The sequence below is a fragment of the Artemia sp. Qi Xiang Cuo genome, chromosome 8 (genome assembly GCF_049724085.1).
Source record: "Artemia sp. Qi Xiang Cuo chromosome 8, ASM4972408v1, whole genome shotgun sequence".
In the NCBI taxonomy this organism is placed as follows: domain Eukaryota; kingdom Metazoa; phylum Arthropoda; class Branchiopoda; order Anostraca; family Artemiidae; genus Artemia; species Artemia sp. Qi Xiang Cuo.
The window spans coordinates 76317648-76342073 of record NC_142801.1 but is presented as its reverse complement, the minus strand read 5'-3'; the positions used below and the strand labels follow the sequence as shown (position 1 = coordinate 76342073).

Genomic DNA, 24426 nt, shown 5'->3' with positions numbered 1-24426 from the left:
GTCGATAGTGATTGGAAAGCAAACACCCCTTCCACGCCCACGATTTCCCCAAACACATCCAATAAATATTTTGAGATAGCCATTTTGTTCCACGCAGTTCAAAGTTATGGAAATTATACCTTTGGGCAGGACACTCCCCCCACACTCTTCAGGGCAAGGGTTATAAGTTGTGCCCTGGGGCATATAAGGTTTTTGTTGAAATATTTGTCTTAGAAACTTGAAAAAGGGCTCATTCGATTGGAAATTCAAAGGTCTAGTGCCCTTTTTAATAGTCAAAAGTGATTTGAGGGCAACTAACCCCCCTCTCACGCCCATCTTTTCTTTAAACACATCCAATCAATATTTTAGATAGTTATTTTATTCAACATTGTTGAAAGTTTTGGAAATTAGCTCTTTACGGATGACAAACCCTCCCCCCCCCAGCCCTCAGGGCAAAGGTTGTAATATATGCCCTGGGGGCGTATAAGGCTTTATTGAAAGCGTAGAAACTTCAAAAGGGCTCATTCAATTGGAAATTGAAGGGGCTAGTGCCTTTTTTAATAGTTGAAAGTGATTGCAGAGTGACTAACGCACCTCTCACACCCACCATTTTCCCAAACACATCCAATCAAAATTTTAAGATATCCATTTTGTTCAACGTAGTTGAAAGTTCTTGAAATTAGTTCTTTTAGGGTGATATCCCCCTCAGAACCGTCAGTGCAAGGGTTGTAAGTTATGTCCTGGGGGCATATCAAGTTTATATAGAAAGTTGTTACAGAAATTTCAAAAAGGGCTCATTTGATTGGAAATTGAAAATGCCCTTTTTAATAGTCGAAAGTGAGTGGAGAGTAATTAACCCCCTCTTACGCCCGCCATTTCCCTAAAAACATTCGATTAAAGTTTAGAGATAGCTATTTAGTTCAACGTAGTTGAAAGTTCTGGAAATTGTGTATTTAAGGATGACAAACCCGCCAGAGCCCCAAGCGCAAAGGTTTTAAGTTCTGCCCTGGGGGCATATAAGGTTTTATAGATAGAGTTGACGTAAAACTTCAAAAGGGGCTCATTCAATTGGAAATTGAGAGGGCTAGTGCCCTTTTTAATAGTCGAAAGTGATTGGAGAGTAACAAACCCCCCTCTCACGCCCACCATTCCTCCAAACGCATCCAATCAAAATTTTCAGATAGCCATTTTGTTCAACGTAGTAGAAAGTTCTGGAAATTAGGTCTTTGAGAATGACACCCCCCCCCCCGCAGCCCTCAGGGCAAGGGTTGTAAGTTATGCCCTGGGGGCATATAAGATTTTTATTGAAATTTTTGTCGTAGAAACTTCAAAAGGGCTCATTTTACTGGAAATTGAAAGAGCTAGGGCCATTTTTAATAGTTGAAAGTGATTGGAGAGTGAGTACCGGCTCTCTCACGCCCACCATTTTCCCACACACATCCAATCAAAATTTTGAGACAGCCATGTTGTTTAACGTAGTTGAAAGTTCTAGAAATTCTGTCTTAGAGGATTACAACCACCCTAAGAGATCTTAGGGTAAAGGTTATAATTTATGCCCTGGGGCGTATAAGGTGTTTATAGAAAGCTTTATCTTTTCGAAAAGGGCTCATTCGATTGGAAATTGAAAGGCCTAGTGCCCTTTTCAATAGTCGAAAGTGATTGGAAGGCTTGACATTTTTATTGTAACGATCGAAGTGGGTATAGTGTATAATTTTTTTTTTTTTTTTTTTGTTTAGATCAGGGCACTTTGTATCGAAGGAGTTTTCGTGGGGATTTCGAAAAGGCCTCATTCGATTGAAAATAGAAAAGGCTGATGCCCTTTTTAATAGTCGAAAGTGATTTGAGGGCTTCCATTCCAACCCTCCCACGCCCACTCTCCCACGCCAACCCTCCCATTTCTGCTCTTAAAAATTAACCAAATCAAAATAGCGGCAGTGTATCCAAGCTATCAAAGAAAGTAAACAGATTTTTTGGCGAATGGTATCAAGTTTTCCATTTCAGGTCAACTAGAGGAGGTATGGAACTAAATTATACAGTACTATTTGTGTCCATATTTTTAAAAGGGTGTATATTTTTAAAAATGGCTGAAAATTTTTCTTCAGCATACAAATAGCAGGCCAAACTATAAAGTCTTAAAAAACGAAAGGATTTAATGTATTATTTTCTTTTTCCCTGAAAATACTATGTCAATACAAAACGAACAGAAATTAATTTAAAAAACTTTTTTCCACAAAATAAGTTTTTCAAAGAAAAGCAAAGAACTCCATTAAAAATAAAATGAGCAAAAATAAAATCAAATAATCTACCAAGCGTGAAACTACCACATTCAGCATCGATAAATAAATGAAACCTAAAACGAACAGAAATTATAATAATTAACCGAGTCAAACTCAAAACGAGCAGAAATTAACATAAGTTGGGCGCAAAACCCCTATGCCTTCCCAAGGCCAGAACAAAATTTGCACTTTACTGAAAAAAAAATACAAATGAATGTTCATTGTCAGTTAATATACATATACTGATTTTTAGTAATCAAAATGTTAATATTATTTGATTTATTAAAGTTATAAAAGAAAAAACATTTATATTTTTCAGTAAAGTTAAAGTTCAGTCGTCAGCAAATAATTTGTCGGCAATGTTTTTGATCAAAGCGAGTAGCACTACAGGAAACTCCCAAAGATTCAATATGGCTCAAATAATATTTTCTTTGGACAAAATTTTTGCCGTTTTCCTAGCATATATGTTAGAATACTTTTAGTGGCTACCCCTTCCTGAACCTTAAAAAGAAAAGTTTGCTCCCTCTAATAAAAAAAATAAAACTCACTCTTTCTAATGATGAAAGTTTCATTTTATTTGAATATTTCTATCTGTAGCACAAAATAATAGAAGTCATATGGTTTTTCTAAGATTTCTGGGAAAGTAGGTGTCCGATTTTAGTGTTCTATAATTTAGTCGGATCTTTTATCAAAGTTGTACAAGTTCTATTAAGATTGGCCCGTAACTTCTAAATATTTCGGCGACAAAAAAGTTTTTTAATGGAGAGACAGGGCGATTTTTCAACGTACCATATCGTCTTAAAGCCACAATGTTCAGCTAAAAACCACAATTTTTCCATATTTTTCCTTAATGAGATCCTTGAAGAAAAAAGATGTTCAAATAACAGGTTTCATTTTATTCCTTTAAGGTTAATCACCATATCAGTGGGAACTTTTGTTCATACGAAATAACTCTACCAAACAGTAATCAGTGAAATAATAAAATGATAACCAATATATTTTCTGATTTGTTTCAGAGTGATTTCTTTTAGTTTCCATGGAACTGTGCCGGAGTAATAGGGATTACTGCAATAGTTGGTATTACAGAAGCTTCAGTTCATCGAAAACTCAAGTCTCTTTTTTCAAAGCATTGAATGAATTGACAAAAATAACAATTTATAATCATTTCTAAAATCTTGGACCTGTTCCGGTGCTGTGAAATGGTTTGGGGTCTCCGTTCCGTCATAAGCTCCTTCCTTTGCCCCTATCCCAGAAAGGGAAATGCTCTTAGCGTGGCCTCATAATGGCGTTAGGGTGAGACTTTCATAAATTTTCCTAACCAAAACCGATGCTGTAAAAGGCGCTGTAGGGTGACCTTGAGGAGTGGCAACCCTCGAAAAAACTCTGGCCTAGTATACGATACATCATTTGCACCGGATTCTGATTGATGGATAAGTCTTCTGGGTTTTATTTGTTTTGTCGGGCTTTTTTGGACTGAAAACCCTCTTCCTAGATTAATATTGAATTAAAAAAAAAAGTTATTTTAACTGAAAATAAGGAGCAACATTAAAACTTAAAACGAACAGAAATTATTCCGTATATGAAAGGGGCTTTCCCCTCCTCAACGCCTTGCTCTTTACGCTAAAGTTTTGTATTGTTTCAAAAAATAAAGTTGTGAGACGGAGTCAAGCTTTAGCGTAAAGAGTGAGGCGATGAGGAGGGGAGAGCCCCTTTCATATACGGAATAATTTCTGTTCGTTTTAAGTTTTAATGTCGCTCCTTACTTTCAGTTAAAAAAAAACTTTTTTTTATTTAATTTCTGAACATTTTTGAATTGATGCGGGTTTTGACTCTGGCTCACCGTCCGCGAATAATTAAAACGAAATTTGCATATTAACTTTACTTTTGTTGGTTAAGTGGATTTCTCAAAATAGTAGAGGAGGGGGTCCCAGCCCCACGATTACACCACCCCCTCGAAGCCCGCTCCGTACACTTTTTTTTAAAACTCCCACGCGAACACCATATAAGGACATAGAGTCAGTAGGGAGACCACGTGGTTAATGGGGTCAATGACCTCTTTTTCCAAGATCGAGTTATTTGTTGTTTCTATTTGTAATAACTCCGGGGCGAAGGTTGCACATGCGCATTGAATTCTAACGGGAACAATGTTATTGATCTAGGACTCGAAGGGGAAGTGAATTTCCGAGAAATTGATTGCGTAATCGAAGGGGAAGTGAATTTCCGAGAAATTGATTGCGTAATCGAAGGGGAAATTAAGAAACAAACATGGCTTCTTTAATCTGTGATTTACATAATCGCTAGGGGAAATTGTTTATTCACGAAGAGGGAATTAGGAAACAAACATGGCTTCATTGTTGTTTGGTTAGCTTAACCTGAGAAATTGATTTACATAATCGGCGGGGAAATTGTTGATTTACGAAGAGTGAATTAAGAAACATTAAGGCTTCTTTAATCTTTAGGCCTGAGGGAGTTATTTATTATTGTTGTTTTTGGACAAGTGCATGCTAGGGGTGAATGTCAAGGTGTTCCTGGAATAGGAAACAGTTAGATCACATGTTTCCTTCTCAGCCAATCATCGAGTCGGATACATCCTCCATCTCAGCCAATCAGAGACCTGCTTACATATGATTTTCCCCGTTAGATAACAATTCACCCATGAGATTTCGTATATAACGGGTGTGCAATGCGATTCAATTATCAGAAAGTATTTTGACTATGTGTAAACAACAATGGATAAATTTGATGAACTTGAAGCCGTGGCAACTTCAATTTACCATGTAAGTACATTTTTTATTTTCAAACGAATTTTCCCTGGACATCCTTCCCTCTATATTTCCAGCTAGATCCCCCCTCCCTCCACCATTGTATTACAACACCAAATTCTAGCAAAAAGAAATACTTATCCTCCCCTCTATATTTCCTGCTAAATCCCCCCCCTCCCTCCACCATTGAGTTAAAATCCCAAAGGCTAGCAAAAATAAATACTTATCCTTACCTATATATTTCCAGCTAAATCCACCCCCTCCCTCCATTGTTTTCAAATAATATTCTAGCAAAAAGAATTATTTTTACTTACATCTATCTTTCCACCTAAATCCCCCCCCACCATTGTTTTACAATCCCAAATTCTCGCAAAAAGAAATAATTATCCTTCCCTCTATATTTCCAGCTAAATCCCTCCACCATTGTTTTACAATCATATTCTAGCAAAAAGAAATACCTTTTGCTAGAATATGGCCTTTCTGTAAGCCCATATCAACTTCTGCATATCTCTTAGCTATTAACCCGATATGTTTTGACAGTACATTTCTGCAGGGTTATAATTACTTTGTCGTCTCCTCTTTCCGGGTTTGTTTACGAACGCGGCAGGCAAAGGGATTATTCTTCTGTCATATTAAAACACTTTTAAGCAATAATTAGATTGTAGTTTCGTAACCTGTATGGAGAAGAGAAACAGATTAAGTTTAACAATATATTTAGGGCATTACGTGAAAGGGGGCAATACAGCGCTTCTAAAAGCTTCATTGTATGTAAAAGTAAAGGGGGATTCTGTGTATAGACATATACGCCCATTGACAAGAAAACTAATGTGTAAATTTATAATATTTTCAAAGCCTTCAATAAAGTTTCTTTTATATTCCAGGGTGTGAATCCAGGATTTTTGTTGTGGGCTAGCAATTTTATTGGAAATAGAAAAGATAATTGCTTCGCTTTCGCTTGAAAAAAAATCATGATTAACTTTATGAGAGGGTAGACTTAATTTTACTAAATTTAGGGGGAGTGAATATGTGTTTTGTGATTTCTTAGTGATAAACTAAACAAAATTATGTTTAATAATTTTCCTTCTTTAAACAGGGACAAATTATTTTGATTTGATTTTTCTTCTCTTCTTTTTAACTCACAATATGAATAATTTGTTGACACTGCTCTGATGGGACCTATGTTTTGCGCAAATATCGTCGACTGCGGGCCCCCTCCTCCCAAGAAAGCAAAAGTGGACGAGGCAGCCACCATACAATCCGGTCGAAAACCGAAAAGAGAATGGATGGCTTATTATAATATGGAGAACCCTGCCGACTCATCTATGCAAGATCGTGAAATAGCCGACCCAGTCGCACAGGAACATAGCGACGCCGTTCCGTCCACCCTCCAACACTCGCTCCCCAGGCCTTCCAGCATCCAAGTGCAGCCGAGATATAAAAATATAAGCATTTTTACCTCTAGCTAAAGAAATATCTATCAATTTCATCCAACTTTTATAGGCCTTTTGCACATGCAACATTTTCGAACATTGCGTAAGAGTATGTCTCAGTGGGAATAATGAAGGATTTTTTCTCCCCAAAGAAAGTATAATGTTCTCCCTTTTGAATCACTTCAAGTGCATGCATTCGCCCTTTTGCTAAATTACATTAGTGAAGCCAAAAAAAAGGCACTATATTCTGGTCATTGTAAGGTTAGGTAATTTCTATTGCGATATAAACGAATGGTTCACCCTACCACTACAAATATTATAAAAAAAAAAACTATTTATATTAAGGAGTTTTTTATAATGAGCTTCGACTGCTACCATTATAAAATCATGTTTTTTTTTTTCCCAGATAAGATAAAAATTATTAATAAGAAATATTATTTGGAGAGATTTTTTTAAAAAAATAAAAACCTACTATGTCATGTTTTAGATTGTAAATATCTTATAATAATATAAGATATGTCGCGGGTCCGGGGGGTGCTGTGGGGCGGGGAAGTGCCGGGGGATGCGCCACGGGCCCGAGAAGCGCCACAGGGATGCGCCCCGGCCCGAGAAGCATCGCGGGAAGCGATGCGGGCCCGGGAAGCGCCACAGAGATGTGCCACTGGCTCGGGCAGTGCCACAGAGAGGCGCCACGGGCCCCGTACAGCGACCAAAGATGCGCCACGGGCCAGGAATGTGCCACAGAGATGCGCCACGGGCCAGGGAGCCTGCGGGGAACAGGGAGGGTGTGGTGGGGTGGTGAGGGTCTGGGGGGGGCCGACATCAAGATGTAAAATGGGCCAGGGACGCTCCACAGAGCGATACACTGTGTTCGGTATACTCCGCAGGATGTACCCCGGGTTAGGGAGGCACCGCAGGAAAGCGCCACGGGCCAGGGAACTTCCCAAAGAGATGCGCACCGGGCCCCGAGAAGCGCCACGGGAAAAAAAAAAAAAAAAAAAAAAAAAAATTTTTAACACATTTAAAAAAAACCAAAAAATTGTCGCCTTCTATGTCATATATTATATTATCTTCAGTTTAATTAACCAAATTTTATTAAGCAATATTAAACAAAAATTAAAAAACTGTAGGGGATGATTTGAACAATTTGAAAATAAGCTATTTTTCATTTATAGATTGGACGAGCATTGGTCCCATATTCGCCGTCCAGTGAAGAAGGGGAAGAAGGGGAGGCACACGTGGAGTCCCCCAACAATTTAACATGGGACGATTTACATCCAATTCCTTTTAATATTGATGAGTTTTTTGATGATTTTTTTTTAATTTATTTTATACAACTGTTTAGGTGTTATACTTTAGACCTAAAACTTAAAAATTTTTAATGTTTTTTACAGGGACCCTTCAAACCTCATATACAAACACGACTCCACTTCAAACAACCGACGTGGAGCAGTCGCCACATTTTATTTAACAACGGGGAGTAGGTGGACCGAACCCCGCGGAGGAGGAGGGCCCAACTCTCCCGGACTTTCAGCTGTCCAACAAAATTTTAAATAATATTGTTGTTTTCACTGCAGCGTTTGGTGATCCTTTTAATTCGCTTTTGTCTGGTAATTTTGTTTTTGACCCTATAGACATTGTACACAACTTTGTAGACAAAATTCAGGAACGTCTTGAGAACCAGATTCAATTTTGGGGAGGTAGGGATTCGATTAAGGTTTCAATTGTTTTAAAATTGTTTCATTTGAATGAGGGGAAAAGTGATGTGTACTATCATATTATACAGTCAGAGATGAGTATGGTGTATTCAAATTTAGAAAATTTTGAGGGAGCTTTCATGGAGTGGGTTGATCAAATTATAACGCCTCTCGAGAACTATAACGAAAATGGTCGTGGCTCATTAGTTCTTTGTATTTAAAATTTAAGCGTAAATATATGTAAATTAAATAAAGATTTTATTTTAAGAGGGGGGCAGGTGGGGCCAGGGCAGTAGTTTTAAAGTATAATCCAGATCTAGTAGGTTGTCATGGTGTCCAGAAGATCTGTTTTGAAACAGATCAAAAGTGTTTCAAGTATGCTTTCATCATCTCAGCATTCGAGCCTCTAGTTCGAGGACGCTACCAAGAAGAATTTAGACGTGTTGGGTATACATGGGTAGGACGGGTCTAGTTTCCCCAGTATTCGATTTTTCTTGCCTAGAGGGGAAATATCCAGGGACGATCCGATACAGTTACTTGTTTTACATTGATCCTGCTCATTTGAATATTGTTGTTACTGTGGTCCAATATGAAACATACTTTGAAGATGGGGCTCATTCTAAAAAGAATGGGGAGGTTTTTACCGTAAGGGGCCCCTCAAATGGTTTGGTCAGACACTGGGTTTGGTGGTTTTACACACCACCTAGTGAACTGACCGCAATCGGACATTTTAACCCTATCATCGACATTAGTAGAGTTCTAAGGGGTCGTAAGAAACAGAGTGCACGTTTTTACTGTCCAGCATGTCTCTCTAGATTTTGGACTGAACTAAAGTTACAAAATCACATGAGGCATTGTAGTCGCCACGGCTACCAGACAGTGGAAACGGTTTCAGGGGATAGGTCAATTCTACGTTTCAAAAATTTTCAAAACACCCTTCTCCAGTGCAACAAAATATCTTTAGACTGTGAAGCTAAGTTGGTGGAGGTGAATGACCCTCAATATCCAAACCGAGTCAAAGAACATCAGGCTATTGCAGTGTCCTACGCCCACGCGCACAGAGACAGTTCTAACACCATGCGGTTGTTAGAAATAGTTGAAACAGTGGATGAGCGGGAGTGCATGGTCAAGGCATTGACTAAACTGATTGGCACGGCTAATGGTGCTATTTCTCGTTTGAGAAATACGCATTATCCAATGGTGTTGTCTGCAGAGGATCGTCTCGCGATTAAAAATCAAAAAATATGTTGGGTATGTAAGGGGGAGTTTGCAGAGGATGGGGACTAAAGGGAAACGTGGGGGGAGGGGGAAAGTGAGAGATCATGACCATGTGTGGCAGGAAATATCCTCGGGGGGTAGTAATTTTAGAGGGGGTGTGCATCAATCGTGTAATTTAAATGTTAGCCAACAGTTTTTTATCCCTGTTTTTATTCATAAGTCCAATTATGATTTGAAATTTATTTGACCGGCACTGGCACGGATGCATAGGGAGGGAGGGGGAGTAGATTATCCATGGGTAAATAAGTCATTTACCTATAACATAAGCCCCAAATCAGCCGAGAAGTTACTGCTTCTCGAGCTGAAATGGCAGGCAGTGGATAATGGGCGTACGTGCTGGAATAAAATCAGTTTTTTAGATTCCTTTAGTTTTTTCCCCAAGGCATTGAGTCAATTGATTCAAGTGCAAAAAAGCGACAATTTTGATAGCTTTCCCTTGCTTAAACAGCACTTACCGGACGGTGAAATGTATGATCTGTTGACCTGCAAAGGCATATACGCATACGATTATTACTGCTCTGACGCTCGCTTAAGTGAGGAGAAACTACCTCCAATTGAAGCTTTTTACAATTCACTGACCAACAGTGAATGCACAGCCGAGGAGTATGAGTTTGCCAAGAAGGTGTGGTCCAAGGGGGATTGTAAAAATGGGTGTGAGTATTGTAGACTGTACTTGGCCAGTGTCGTTCTAACTCTGTTGGATATAGTCTGTAAGAACACAGACCAGATCTATTCAGAGTTCGGTCTAGATAGACGCTACTATTTTTCTACGCCCCATTTAGTAATGGATTTAATTTTAAAAATTAGCAGGGAGGAACTAGGCCTACTCACTGACATAGACCAACACCTTTTTGTAGAGCGTTCAATGAGGGGAGGGTCTGTTTTTCATGGGGACCGTATCTAGTCAACTGATCCGAGCGGACAAAACAGCAGCGGTGCACAGTCACATGCAGTGTTCTTGGACATGAACTCGTTGTGCCCCTCGGCAACGTCCCACTACTCTGGGCCTTGGGGGAACTATCAAGGGCTTGAGAATCCTTTTGAGTTCCACGACATTACCACAGTCGAGGACAACGGGCCACACGGATGGTTCTTTGAAATAGACGGTCAAAGTCCAATGACACTTCACGACTCAGTCAAAGATTTTGTTTTTCCCTGTCTCACTCGGTCGGTGAGCAGGGACTCTTTGAGCCCCTACACTCGTTCAGTGGTTGAGGATATGGGGATGCATTGGACCCCCTCTAAGCAGAACCTGAGCGCTGATTTGGACCCTAAGGAGAATATTGTTGTTCACCACGTGCTTTTGCATTGTATGGTGAGCACCGGCTTAAAAATCACCAAAATACACAGGGTCCTGCAGTTCAATCAGCGACCCTATCGTACTTGAAAACATTTATCGACACTTGTGTCGATAAACGCTCTAGGGCACATTCAATGGTGGAGAAGGAAATGTATAAGCTCATTCTAAATTCAGCGTTTGGCACAATGTGTGAGAGTGTACGTAATAGATCTCGCTGCGACGTCGTGACTGACCCTCTAGAGTGTGCACGAATTATTGCCGACCCCAATTTTACATCGTTCACGAGCATAGAGACCGGCATGGTTCTTCTACACGGGCGAAAGCGAAATGTAGTACTGAACAAGAATATCGCAGGCGGTAGTTCAGTACTAGAAATTTCAAAAAAGCTCATGTTGTCGTTCTTTTACAATGTGTGCAAGGTGCAATGGTCACTGGAGGGGGAGGTTCAAGTTTACTATGGTGATACAGACTCTCTGCTGTTAAAGGTCCATGGTACTGAAGATTTGATGGGTGATTTGCAAAAGGGGTAACACATCAGCTCGCGGATAGATTTCACCAACTGGACTCCATCTCTCTACCCTGAGTTGGTGAAACGTCAAGCCCCCAACCAACTATTAATATTAAAATCAGAGACGGGGAGTGATTTGATATCCCGGGGGTGTTCCCGGGCCCCAAAGTCTATTGCGTTGAAACTCATAGTGGGGAAGAAAAGAAGGCGTGTAAAGGGGTGCCTACACACTTTGTAAAGAGCAATTTCAACATGAGTGTGTACAGGGACTGTGTAGAAAGTAGCCTAGTGCCGAGAGCACAAGTGCTTGCAATTCGCTCTCTACAGTATAGAAATTATACTGTGAGAGTGGAAAAGAATGCAATGTCGTGTATATCCGACAATGTCTATGTGCTCGAGAATGGTGTGACTGTTCTACCCCACGGCCACTACCGTATTTCAGATCGAGTTGAATGCATTGACTATAGCAATCAACTTGGTCTGGATAAATTAACCTAACCTGACTAACCATCACCACCACCCCTCAACCTGTTCATCTAACCCAAGCACTAACTCAACCACTCAACCATCCTAACCTGTAGCAGCAGTAGCAGTGACGACCACTATTCTTTTTCGCCCCGCGGCTCCCCGGGGGGAGGGGGGGAGGGGGACCCTTCCCGCGGCCGCCCAGGGGGGGAGGGCCCCCCCCGCGACCGGCTGATCTTCGGCCCCGCGGCCCCCGGGGGGGGGGGGGAGGACCCCATTTTAAATTAACCGTAATCATTTTCAACTTGGCTATTGTTCCAAGTGTGTGTATTTTGTTGTATAAAAAGTGTTGTATAGAAAAGTGTTTGTTGTTTTTTTTGTATAGAAAAGTGTTTAAAGACAAAAAGTGTTATCATTGTTCATGTTGAACAAATAGAGTTTTCATGTTGACCATGAAATTTTGTCACGTTGAACAAGTGTTCATGTTGTTGTATAGAAAAGTGTTCTACAGAAAAGTGCTGTAGATGGACAAAAGTGTTTAAAGACAAAAAAGTGTTATCATTGTTCATGTTGAACAAATAGAGTTTTCATGTTGACCATGAAATTTTGTCACGTTGAATAAGTGTTCATATTGCTGTAATAAATGTTGCCATGAAATATTGTTTTTGTTCTTGAATAGATAGATCTATGGGAAAATTACTACCTAATCATTGGACACATATGATTTACAGTTAGTCATAGTCCGACTGTTGTCAACAGCATGTATCAATTTAAAACACCCTTCAGATCGTTTCTGTGTGGACCGTCAATGTCGGGGAAAACAACACTTTTAGCTAGAATAATTCAAAATTGCGATAAAATGTTTTTGGAAAAGCCGAAAAAAATCTACTATTGCTATAGTATTTGGCAAGAGTCCTATGATAAAATAAAAGCTATTGCCACAGCATACCAATACAATTCATACGAGGACTTGATGTTTTCAATAGTATTTAATCGAACTCGTGGCTGATTATTGATGATTTAACTGAATCCATTGAACAGTTCTCACAGGAAATGCTGCAATTGTTCACTGTCCGATCTCATCATGAACATATTTCCATAGCCCTAGTTTTACCCAATCTGTTTCATCAGAGCAAATGTATGCAAACCCTTGCTTTGAATTACACTATCTATATCACCTATCGAGTCGTTAGTGATTCTATCTAGCTAATAAATCTCAATAAACAGATATACACCGGCAAGCAAACAATTATGTTGTCAGCTTACAATCAGGTGACTAGCAAGCCCTACGGTTACATTTTGCTGGATCTTAATCAGAGCACGCTCGAGTATCTACGTGTAGTCACCGAGATTTTCGACAATCAAATTACAGTATATCTTCTGGTGAACAGTAGAAAAGGCTATTAGTTGACGTTATGACATTGAAGAAACTACAAGAACAACGGCATTTATTTTCCCTTTAGGCACTTGAAAACCATAACTAAAAATAAACTAAACTAAACAATACTAAAATCTAAACTAAAACTAAACACTAATCTAAAACTAAACTAAAACCGAACTAAGTTACTAAATTAAAACTCTAACTAAAACTCTTTAGCAAACTGTAGCTAAACTAAAACTCTAATCTAAACTAAACTAAAATTAAACTAAAACTAAAACTAAAAATCTAGACTAAACTAAAACTAAACTAACTAAAACTAAACTATAAATAAATTATAATCTCTAAACTACTAAACTATAACTCTAACTAAAACTAAACACTAATCTAAAACTAAACTAAACTAGAAATAAATTCTAATCTCTAAACTACTAAAGTATAACTCTAACTAAAACTAAACACTAATCTAAAACTAAACTAAAACCAAACTAAGTTACTAAATTAAAACTCTAACTAAAACTCCTTAGCAAACTGTAGCTAAACTAAAACTCTAATCTAAACTAAACTAAAAGTAAACTAAAACTAAAACTAAAAATCTAGACTAAACTAAAACTAAACTAACTAAAACTAAACTAGAAATAAATTCTAATCTCTAAACTACTAAACTATAACTCTAACTAAAACTAAACACTAATCTAAAACTAAACTAAAACTAAACTAAAACTCCAAACTAAAACTAAACACTAATCTAAAACTAAAATTAAACCAAACTAAGCTACTAAATTAAAACTCTAACTAAAACTCATATGTAAAACGAAAAATCTTAACTAAAAAAACTAAAAGTAAACTAAAACTCAAACTAAAAATCTAGACTAAACTAAAACTAAACTAACTAAAACTAAACTAGAAATAAATTCTAATCTCTAAACTACTAAAGTATAACTCTAACTAAAAATAAACACTAATCTAAAACTAAACTAAACTTACTAAAAATCTAAACTAAAACTAAACACTAATCTAAAAATAAACTAAACTATAATCTAACTAAAACTAAACACTAATCTAAAACTAAACTAAAACTCTAAACTAAAACTAAACACTAATCTAAAACTAAACTAAAACCGAACTAAGCTACTAAATCAAAACTCTAACTAAAACTCTTTAGCAAACTGTAGCTAGACTAAAACTCTAATCTAAACTAAACTAAAAGTAAACTAAAACTAAAAATAAAAATCTAGACTAAACTAAAACTAAACTAACTAAAACTCTAAACTAAAACTAAACACTAATCTAAAACTAAACTAAAACCAAACTAAGCTACTAAATTAAAACTCTAACTAAAACTCATATGTAAAATGAAAAATCTTAACTAAAAAAAACTAAAATTAAACTAAAAATAAAAATAAAAATATATACTAAAATAAAAATAAAATAAAATAAATAAAAATATAAAAAAAAAATAAAAAATAATATAAAAATAAAATAAAACAAAAATAATCTAATAAATTAAAAATATAAATAAAACTAAACAATAATATAAAACTAAACTAAAAATCTAGAATAAAATAAAACTAAACTAACTAAAACTAAACTAAAACTAAACTAAAACTCCAAAGTAAAACTAAACACTAATCTAAAACTAAACTTAAACAAAACTAAGCTACTAAATTAAAACTCTAACTAAAACTCATATGTAAAACGAAAACTCTTAACTAAAAAAAATAAAAGTAAACTAAAACAAAAACTAAAAATCTAGACTAAAATAAACCTAAACTAAACTAACTAAAACTCTAAACTAAAACTAAACACTAATCTAAAACTAAACTAAAACCAAACTAAGCTACTAAATTAAAACTCTAACTAAAACTAAACACTAATCTAAAACTAAACTAAAACTAAACTAACTAAAACTAAACTAGAAATCTAGACTAAACTAAAACTAAACTAACTAAAACTAAACTAAAACTAAACTAAAACTCCAAACTAAAACTAAACACTAATCTAAAACTAAAATTAAACTAAACTAAGCTACTAAATTAAAACTCTAACTAAAACTCATATGTAAAACGAAAAATCTTAGCTAAAAAAACTAAAATTAAACTAAAACTCAAACTATAAATCTAGACTAAACTAAAACTAAACTAACTAAAACTAAACTAGAAATCTAGACTAAACTAAAACTAAACTAAACTAACTAAAACTAAACTAAAACTAAACACTAATCTAAAACTAAACTAAAACCAAACTAATCTACTAAATTAAAAATCTAACTAAAAATAAACACTAATCTAAAACTAAACTAAAAATCTAGACTAAACTAAAACTAAACTAACTAAAACTAAACTAAAACTAAACTAAAACTCCAAACTAAAACTAAACACTAATCTAAAACTAAAATTAAACTAAACTAAGCTACTAAATTAAAACTCTAACTAAAACTCATATGTAAAACGAAACCTCTTAACTAAAAAAACTAAAAGTAAACTAAAACTAAAACTAAAAATCTAGACTAAACTAAAACTAAACTAACTAAAACTAAACTAGAAATAAATTCTAATCTCTAAACTACTAAAGTATAACTCTAACTAAAACTAAACACTAATCTAAAACTAAACTAAACTAACTAAAACTCTAAACTAAAACTAAACACTAATATAAAACTAAACTAAACTATAACTAAGTAAAACTAAACACTAATCTAAAACTAAACTAAACTAACTAAAACTCTAAACTAAAACTAAACACTAATCTAAAACTAAACTAAAACCGAACTAAGCTACTAAATTAAAACTCTAACTAAACCTCTTTAGCAAACTGTAGCTAAACTAAAACTCTAATCTAAACTAAACTAAAAGTAAACTAAAACTAAAACTAAAAATCTAAACTAAAAGTAAACTAAACTAACTAAAACTCTAAACTAAAACTAAACACTAATCTAAAACTAAACTAAAACCGAAATAAGTTACTAAATTAAAACTCTAACTAAAACTCTTTAGCAAACAGTAGCTAAACTAAAACTCTAATCTAAACTAAACTAAAAGTAAACTAAAACTAAAACTAAAAATCTAGACTAAACTAAAACTAAACTAACTAAAACTCTAAACTAGAAATAAATTCTAATCTAAAACTAAACTAAACTAAATAAAACTATAAAATAAAACTAAACACTAATATAAAACTAAACTAAACTATAACTCTAACTAAAACTAAACACTAATCTAAAACTAAACTAAACTAACTAAAACTCTAAACTAAAACTAAACACTAATCTAAAACTAAACTAAAACCGAACTAAGCTACTAAATTAAAACTCTAACTAAAACTCTTTAGCAAACTGTAGCTAAACTAAAACTCTAATCTAAAATAAACTAAAAGTAAACTAAAACTAAAACTAAAAATCTAAACTAAAAGTAAACTAAACTAACTAAAACTCTAAACTAAAACTAAACACTAATCTGAAACTAAACTAAACTATAACTCTAACTAAATGTCTAAGCTATGACTATAAGGTAAAACATCAAACTCTAAAATAAAACTAAACACTAATATAAAACTAAACTAAAACAGAACTAAGCTACTAAATGAAAATTCTAACTAAAACTCTTTAGAAAACTGTATCTAGACTAAAACTCTAATCTAAACTAAACTAAAAGTAAACTAAAACTAAAACTAAAAATCTAAACTAAAAGTAAACTAAACAAAATAAAACTCTAAACTAAAACTAAACACTAATCTAAAACTAAACTAAACTATAACTCTAACTAAATGTCTAAGCTATGACTCTAAGGTAAAACATCAAACTCTAAACTAAAACTAAACACTAATCTAAAACTAAACTAAACTAACTAAAACTCTAAACTAAAACTAAACACTAATCTAAAACTAAACTAAAACCGAACTAAGCTACTAAATTAAAACTCTAACTAAACCTCTTTAGCAAACTGTAGATAAACTAAAACTCTAATCTAAACTAAACTAAAAGTAAACTAAAACTAAAACTAAAAATCTAAACTAAAAGTAAACTAAACTAACTAAAACTCTAAACTAAAACTAAACACTAATCTAAAACTAAACTAAAACCGAAATAAGTTACTAAATTAAAACTCTAACTAAAACTCTTTAGCAAACAGTAGCTAAACTAAAACTCTAATCTAAACTAAACTAAAAGTAAACTAAAAATAAAACTAAAAATCTAGACTAAAATAAAACTAAACTAACTAAAACTCTAAACTAGAAATAAATTCTAATCTAAAACTAAACTAAACTAACTAAAACTCTAAACTAAAACTAAACACTAATCTAAAACTAAACTAAACTATAACTCTAACTAAAACTAAACACTAATCTAAAACTAAACTAAACTAACTAAAACTTTAAACTAAAACTAAACACTAATCTAAAACTAAACTAAAACCGAACTAAGCTACTAAATTAAAACTCTAACTAAAACTCTTTAGCAAACTGTAGCTAAACTAAAACTCTAAAGTAAACTAAAAGTAAACTAAAACTAAAAATAAAAATCTAAACTAAAAGTAAACTAAACTAACTAAAACTCTAAACTAAAACTAAACACTAATCTGAAACTAAACTAAACTATAACTCTAACTAAATGTCTAAGCTATGACTCTAATGTAAAACATCAAACTCTAAACTAAAACTAAACACTAATCTAAAACTAAACTAAAACCGAACTAAGCTACTAAATTAAAACTCTAACTAAAACTCTTTAGCAAACTGTAGCTAAACTAAAACTCTAAACTAAACTAAAAGTAAACTAAAACTAAAAATAAAAATCTAAACTAAAAGTAAACTAAACTAACTAAAACTCTAAACTAAAACTAAACACTAATCTAAAACTAAACTAAACTATAACTCTAACTAAATGTCTAAGCTATGACTATAAGGTAAAACATCAAACTCTAAACTAAAACTAAACACTAATCTAAAACTAAACTAAAACTAAACAAAATATAAATTATAACACTAAACTAAACATTAAACTAAAACTAAACTAAAATCTAAACTAAACCAAACTGAAACTAAACTAAATAAAGGTAATAAAAAAAAACACTTAAAATAGACTAAAAATCTAAACTAAATAGGTAATAAAATAATAAACTAAAACTCTAAACTAACCCAATCTGCAATCCTCTTTTTCTACTCTTTCCGCCCCCCCCTGATTGACTTAGAAGGAGGATGTAACCGACTCTCTGATTGGCTGAGAAGGGGGATGGAACCGACTCGCTGATTGTCTGAGAAGGAAACATGTGATCTAACTGTGTCCTGTTCCAGGGCACCTTGACCTTCACCCCGAGCATGCACTGTTCCAAAAACAACAATAATAAATAACTCTCTCAGAACTAAGGATTAAAGAAGACTTAATGTTTCTTAATTCACTCATCGTGAATCAACAATGTCCTCGCCGAGTATGTATATCAATTTTCTCAGGTTAAGCTAACCAAACAACAATGAAGCCATGTTTGTTTTATAATTCTCCCCTTCGTGAATCAATAATTTCCCCTATCGATTATGTAAATCACAGATTAAAGAAGCCATGTTTGTTTCTTAATTTCCCCTTCGATTACGCAATCAAGTTCTTGGAAATTCACTTCCCCTTCGATTACGCAATCAATTTCTCGGAAATTCACTTCCCCCTCGAGTCCTAGATCAATAACATTGTTCCCGTTAGAATTCAATGCACAGGTGCAACCTTCGCCCCGGAGCTATTACACATAGAAACATCAAATAAATCGACCTTGGAAAAAGAGGTCATTGACCCCATTAACCACGTGGTCTCCCTACTGACTCTATGCCCATATATGGTGTTCGCGTGGGAGTTTTAAAAAAAAGTGTCCGGATCGGGATTCGAAGGGGTGGTGTACTCGTGGGGCTGGTACCCCCTCCTCTACTCAAAAGTTGTTTAATTTTATTTTACGAACGTTTTTATCAGTAATAAATATACGTAACTTACGAATTAACTTACGTAACGAACTTCTCTGTTCGTATATTTATACTACCCATACTAGGAGGTTCGCCTCCTAGCCAATACCTTGGTCTTTACACTAAAGTTCAAATTTTGTTCCAGTTCTTTAAGAATGATCCCTTAATCACAAAGATCATTAATTAGAATAAATAGCTCTTATGAAAGTACTAAAAAAAACTTCAGCGTAAAGGGCGAGGTATTGACTAGGGGGCAAACCCAGTCATACATGTAATAATTTTTGTTCGTTTTAAGTTTTGAAGTGCTCCTTACTTTCAGTTGAAAAACTTTTTTTTGTTTAGTTTCTGATCCTTTTTTTAAATAATGGTGGGAAATCCGGTGCTCCCTTCATAGCAATGTCCCTTCCCCCCTGAAAACTTCCTCCACGGTAAGATCCTCCCAAATAACCCCCATATAAAAGCATCACCAAGTTTGGAAAACCATGTTGTGAACTAGATAAGCCCAGGACTGCAGAAAGCGTCCATTCAGCTGGAGATCCTAGAAAATTCTTACTGTCCGGCTTTAAGCCGGCTTAAGCACTTCGTGTAGACTTGAGAAGATGTATTAGTCCCTGTCATGCACTGGTTTGAGACCCATTGTCTTTCCTGATGCCACATAAATTTCAATGATTTGACTATTATGAAAATTGCAACTTTTAATTTTACAACGTTAAAAAACAACTATTGTTAAAAAAACAATAAAAACTATGCTGACGTTAAACTGACCAACGTTAAAAAACAACAACAGCTGACGTACTTACTGGCGATCTCAAGTGCTTTGAACTGGACTTGTTAGGAACTTCAAGAGCTCATATCCCAGGGGTCGCAAAAATTAAAGATTCAAAATTTATATACACAGGCAGAAAGGATGGGGTACATAAGCAGAGAGTATGGTTCGTCATGAATAAGGAAGTTGCCATCTCTTGTCTAAGTTGGGATGGTATAAATAATAGAATGGTAGTCGCTCATTTTATGACTTAAAAGTGCAGCGTATTAGTAATAGTAGTATATAACGTTGCAGATCCAACTGATTGAAATAGTAGTGACTCAGAAGAATTTCACTTCAACTACAAGAACAAATAGACATGATCCCAGGTAGATATCTGGTATTTTTATTAATTATTTTTTTAGAAAAAATAGTTTTTTGAAGTAGTAGATGCTGCCTTAGAGAAGAAAGTTAGAGCCACAATTAGGAATATCAGTAAAAATGCTTTAACTTTAGTGGAGCTGAGGAGGGGATCTTGCAAGACGTATTTGAGTGATAAACCAAATGAAAAGAGAAAGAACGTAAAAAAAGCAAAGACGGACATTAAAATATGAATTAAGTAGGTTTGAAGTTGAGGCCATGGATAAAATTACTGAAGATCTAGAAGATGCAGCCCAACGGCATAATAGCAAAATATTGTATTGGCATGTGAAAGGTTGAGAGAGAGAGTAGTCAATCTGGACTTGTCCCAGTTAACGACAGGAACATGGCGACAATCCGTGATAAGGAAAGAGTTAATGAAAGATGGGCAGAACATTTTGAGAATACGCTAAACCATGATAAAGTTGCAGAATAATACTTTGGAAGTGAAAGACGATTTATTTTGCATGGAAGAATTAGAAACAGTACTAAAAGGATTAAAAAAATAATAAGGAACCAGGTGCTGGTAGACTCGACTTGGGTGGGAGCAGGTAGTACGAAAGGATATCAGTAAAATTGGACTCGCGGCAAAAATGTAGAGAGGGAAGCGTTAAAATGATTGGGATAGAGGATCGCAAGTCGTTGTGGTTGCCTCAGGTATTTTGGTGCTGCCACGAGTTGTTAGTAGTAGTAATAGAAGTAGATTCGTTTCCTTTGCATTACGTTTTTAATCAAAAAATTAAAGTAACTTAATATTTTTTCAAAGTTGCGAAAAAATATAGAAAATGCAATCATATGAATTCATTCATTTATTTTTTAATTAAATATGTATAAAAAAAAACTTAAAATTACTAAAATAAGACAGGGTTGTTGTAGATTTATCTGCATACAGAGAATAGCACTGGATACAAATTACTATGATAGTCAATCCTAGTTTTCATGTAGGCCTATTTAGTGTTACCAAGGAAATTCCCACAGTCTCTATGGATATGAAGCCTAAGTTTATTTAAAGCAATTATGGCCCCAAAGGAGTTTGTTTCAAAGGGCAATTCCCACAAATAAAAATTAATAAGATCTAGGTCACCGAAAGTTTTTTATAAATGAAGAAGAATAGAACAATCTTTTAAAGAGTATACAACAACAAAGATAAATCAAACCCCAACCTCTAGGGAGTGACTAAGAGGATTTCTCAATGGTGGAGGATTTAAAATTAATGAAAAAAAATCTATTTATTGGGGAAATCCTTTGAAATTATGCCTGTGATTTAATGCTTTGAATTAAGGGTTTGGGACTTACCTACGTAAGAATGCAGGCAGAATAACTTTCTATAAACAAAAAGTACATCAGTCTTTAATTTACTAATAATACCAACAACTCACGGCAGCACCAAGCACCTGAGACCAACACAGCTGTTGACACTACTCCTCCACCCAAATTTATATAAATCTCCTTTTTGTCGCTTCCCATGAAGTTCCAGTGTACTTTAAGTTCTTTCTGACGACCCCTACCTTCTCGGGGCCAACTGTTTTCCATTTAGACAGAGATGTGTGACCAAGACACACAGTCCTTGGCAATGGGTTATCTATCATCACTAAAAGGTAGTCTAGTAATCTTAACATTAGCCACTGAAAGTGAAATAAGATCCAGTTTGTCGTAGAATGTATTGCTTAATATACCTTTGGTCAAACCAGTACCTACGGTTATCTTTAGAAAATCACTCTGGAAAACATTATGTAAAATCATGAAAAAATGAGAGGCATCCTTGCACTGAGATTTTATCGAGTTAAGCTTGATGTAAAACACGAATTTGCCTTATTATGTAGCTTATGATAACCCGACTTTGGGAATACGAAAGGTGTTAAGTGAAATTTTCCAAAATGTTCAAGAGAAGAAAAAACTATTGTGGATAATATGCCTCCGAATCTCCCTCAAGCTCTAATCATGCCTTTTTGTCTATATCATGGTGGAATTTATGTGACAATATTCGTGACTGTGGAAGAGCTATGTACTTCACGCTTTTTGATCTGCAAAACTGGTCGATATTTGGTTATAACGCGTCTCGAATGGATTATAAAATTGAAAATATCTCTTGGACGAGAGGGGATACGTGTATTCCGATTAGACCAATCGAATGGGCGTGTCTGATTTCAGTAGAAGCGGAATTTAACTCTTTTTTTACGGATGTGTCACATAAAGCCTTTTGAATTTCCATAGATGAATTATATTAAAGCCCAATGGAAACGGTATGTGAGAAGGCACTATGTTACATTTTTTTTTTTTTTTTTTTTTCTTTTTTTTTTTTTTTTTTCTTTTTTTTTTTGAGACCAAAGAAACAAATAAAAAGTTTCGGTTTTTATTTGTTAGTTAGAATTTTTGGGCAAGGAAGGTTTTATTTAGTCTTAAAACCAAATAGAAAAACAATTTTAATCTCAAAAGCTCAAAATACCAACAAATTCTGCAGTTTAGAAAAGAAGATACATTGCTATGTAGGTAAAATAGAGACACTAAATTATTTTGAAATCTTTTAAGACATGAACGCAGATTTAGCCAATTAATTCAACATTATTTGTTAACTAAGTTGGGTTGTAAATACCCTACTTACAAAAAGTTTCCATGACGCCTTTTGAAATATTGCATCTGACAAGTTTTATCATTTTGCATCTTAATTTCCGAATAGTCCCATGACACTTATATTAATCGTACAAAGGAATACTTACATAGAATGTCTATTGTGAAAGATTTACGAGCCGCTTGAGTCAAGTTTGAATTTTTTGCCTCACAAGAAAGCAAAGCACCAGAATCTTGTTTCAAAAGGCGAATCTTTATTTTATTTCGAGGTCTTCCATTTTTATCACTGGAGTAAATGCATATATTGTTGTAATACCAAGAGATCACAGGAGCTGGCTGGCCTAGGAACATAAAATCAATTGTAAACGTAGAATAATAGTAAAATAAGGGCAAAAACAGACCATAGAAGAATTCTATATCATGGCAGACAAAACGTTCATGTAAATTGGTCATATTTATTGCGTATGGAAATCAGTTACGTTTTTAAACACGTTCTAAGACCAATTTAGCTGTACAGGATAACAGACAAAAAAGAATAAAATATAAAAAATAATCAAAATGAAGATACAAGGATGATTTTCAGTAAGTTGAAAAAAACGACAACACGAAATCACACATTTTGGCAAGGACCCCTATCAACCCGTCCTCAACAGTAGGAAAAAAAACACAAAAAAAAAAAACAACTAACCTTTGAAGTGAAAAGTAACAAAGCAGGAGCAACACTGAGTAAAAAAAAGCCAGAATAAATGAACGACCATTCACAAATTAGATTGGGCAAAACACTCTTGCCCATATCTAATTTGTTATGTCTTATCTAAGTCCTTTTATTGTAATCAGATAATCCAATCTAATTACAATAAAAGGATTTATCCCTATTTGAACTACTATTTATCGTAATGGAAAGAAAGTGTGGTTTTTGGAAATACCCAAGGGTTTAAGACAGATTATCGAAAATCCTTGTCAAAATGTCTGCTTTTGTCCACTTTTTTCGTTTCTTTTTTGTTTCTTTTCGTTTCTTTTGTCCAGTTTTTTCCACCCTTTTCGTTTCTTTTTTCCACTGGCTGAAAATCAGCCCCGTTTCCTTGTTTTTACTATTATATATATTACACATTTTTTGCTCTCGTTTTTCGTTGGTGATCACGTTTTTTACAATAGAAATTACTAACAGAAAGATAAGTCACGAAAAACGATCTAGTGTCAACACCAAAGAGTAAGAGAAACTTTTTGCAGAGGAAAATTTGGGGTTTAACTTGTGCTACAGGATTAAGGAAATTTAAACGATGAAATTCAGTGATTTTAGTGATAATAAAACGACTTCTACGGCTACTAACAACTTACTGCAGCACCAAGCCGCCTGAGGTCAAAATAGCTGCGCACGCTCCTCCTCCATCCCACTCAATTCAAAGCCTCTCTCCACCCCACCAAGAAGTTTATATTTCCTTTAAATCCCCTCTAACGATCTTTTCCCGTTCTATTCAAAGACGCCATGCTTTTTGTTTGATTTTGGAGGGTTGGACGATAAGAACGATCTTAGATATTTTGTCATCTTTCATCCGTAGAACATATCCAAGCAATTTCAACCTTTCTCTCATTATAGCCCTAGAAAAAGGATCGAATCATATTTTTCGCACAGCTTACTGTTTGGAATATGATTATTTAGACGGGTGTCCAAAAGAATCC

General features: G+C 34.7%; 1 protein-coding gene across 4 annotated transcripts in view; it reads right to left on the bottom strand.

Moving 5' to 3' along the window:
* The window catches only part of LOC148949805 (synaptogenesis protein syg-2-like), a 302236-nt gene that overhangs the window by 181623 nt on the left and 96187 nt on the right, over positions 1–24426 (bottom strand). For 3 of the 4 annotated variants that reach the window (XM_089093104.1, XM_089093107.1, XM_089093105.1), the window contains exon 5: positions 22896–23087. The exons of the other annotated variant lie outside the window; for it this stretch is intronic. In XM_089093104.1, coding sequence (XP_088949230.1) covers positions 22896–23087 — 192 coding nt within the window. The remainder of the gene's footprint in view (positions 1–22895; positions 23088–24426) is intronic. 4 annotated transcript variants of the gene reach the window in all.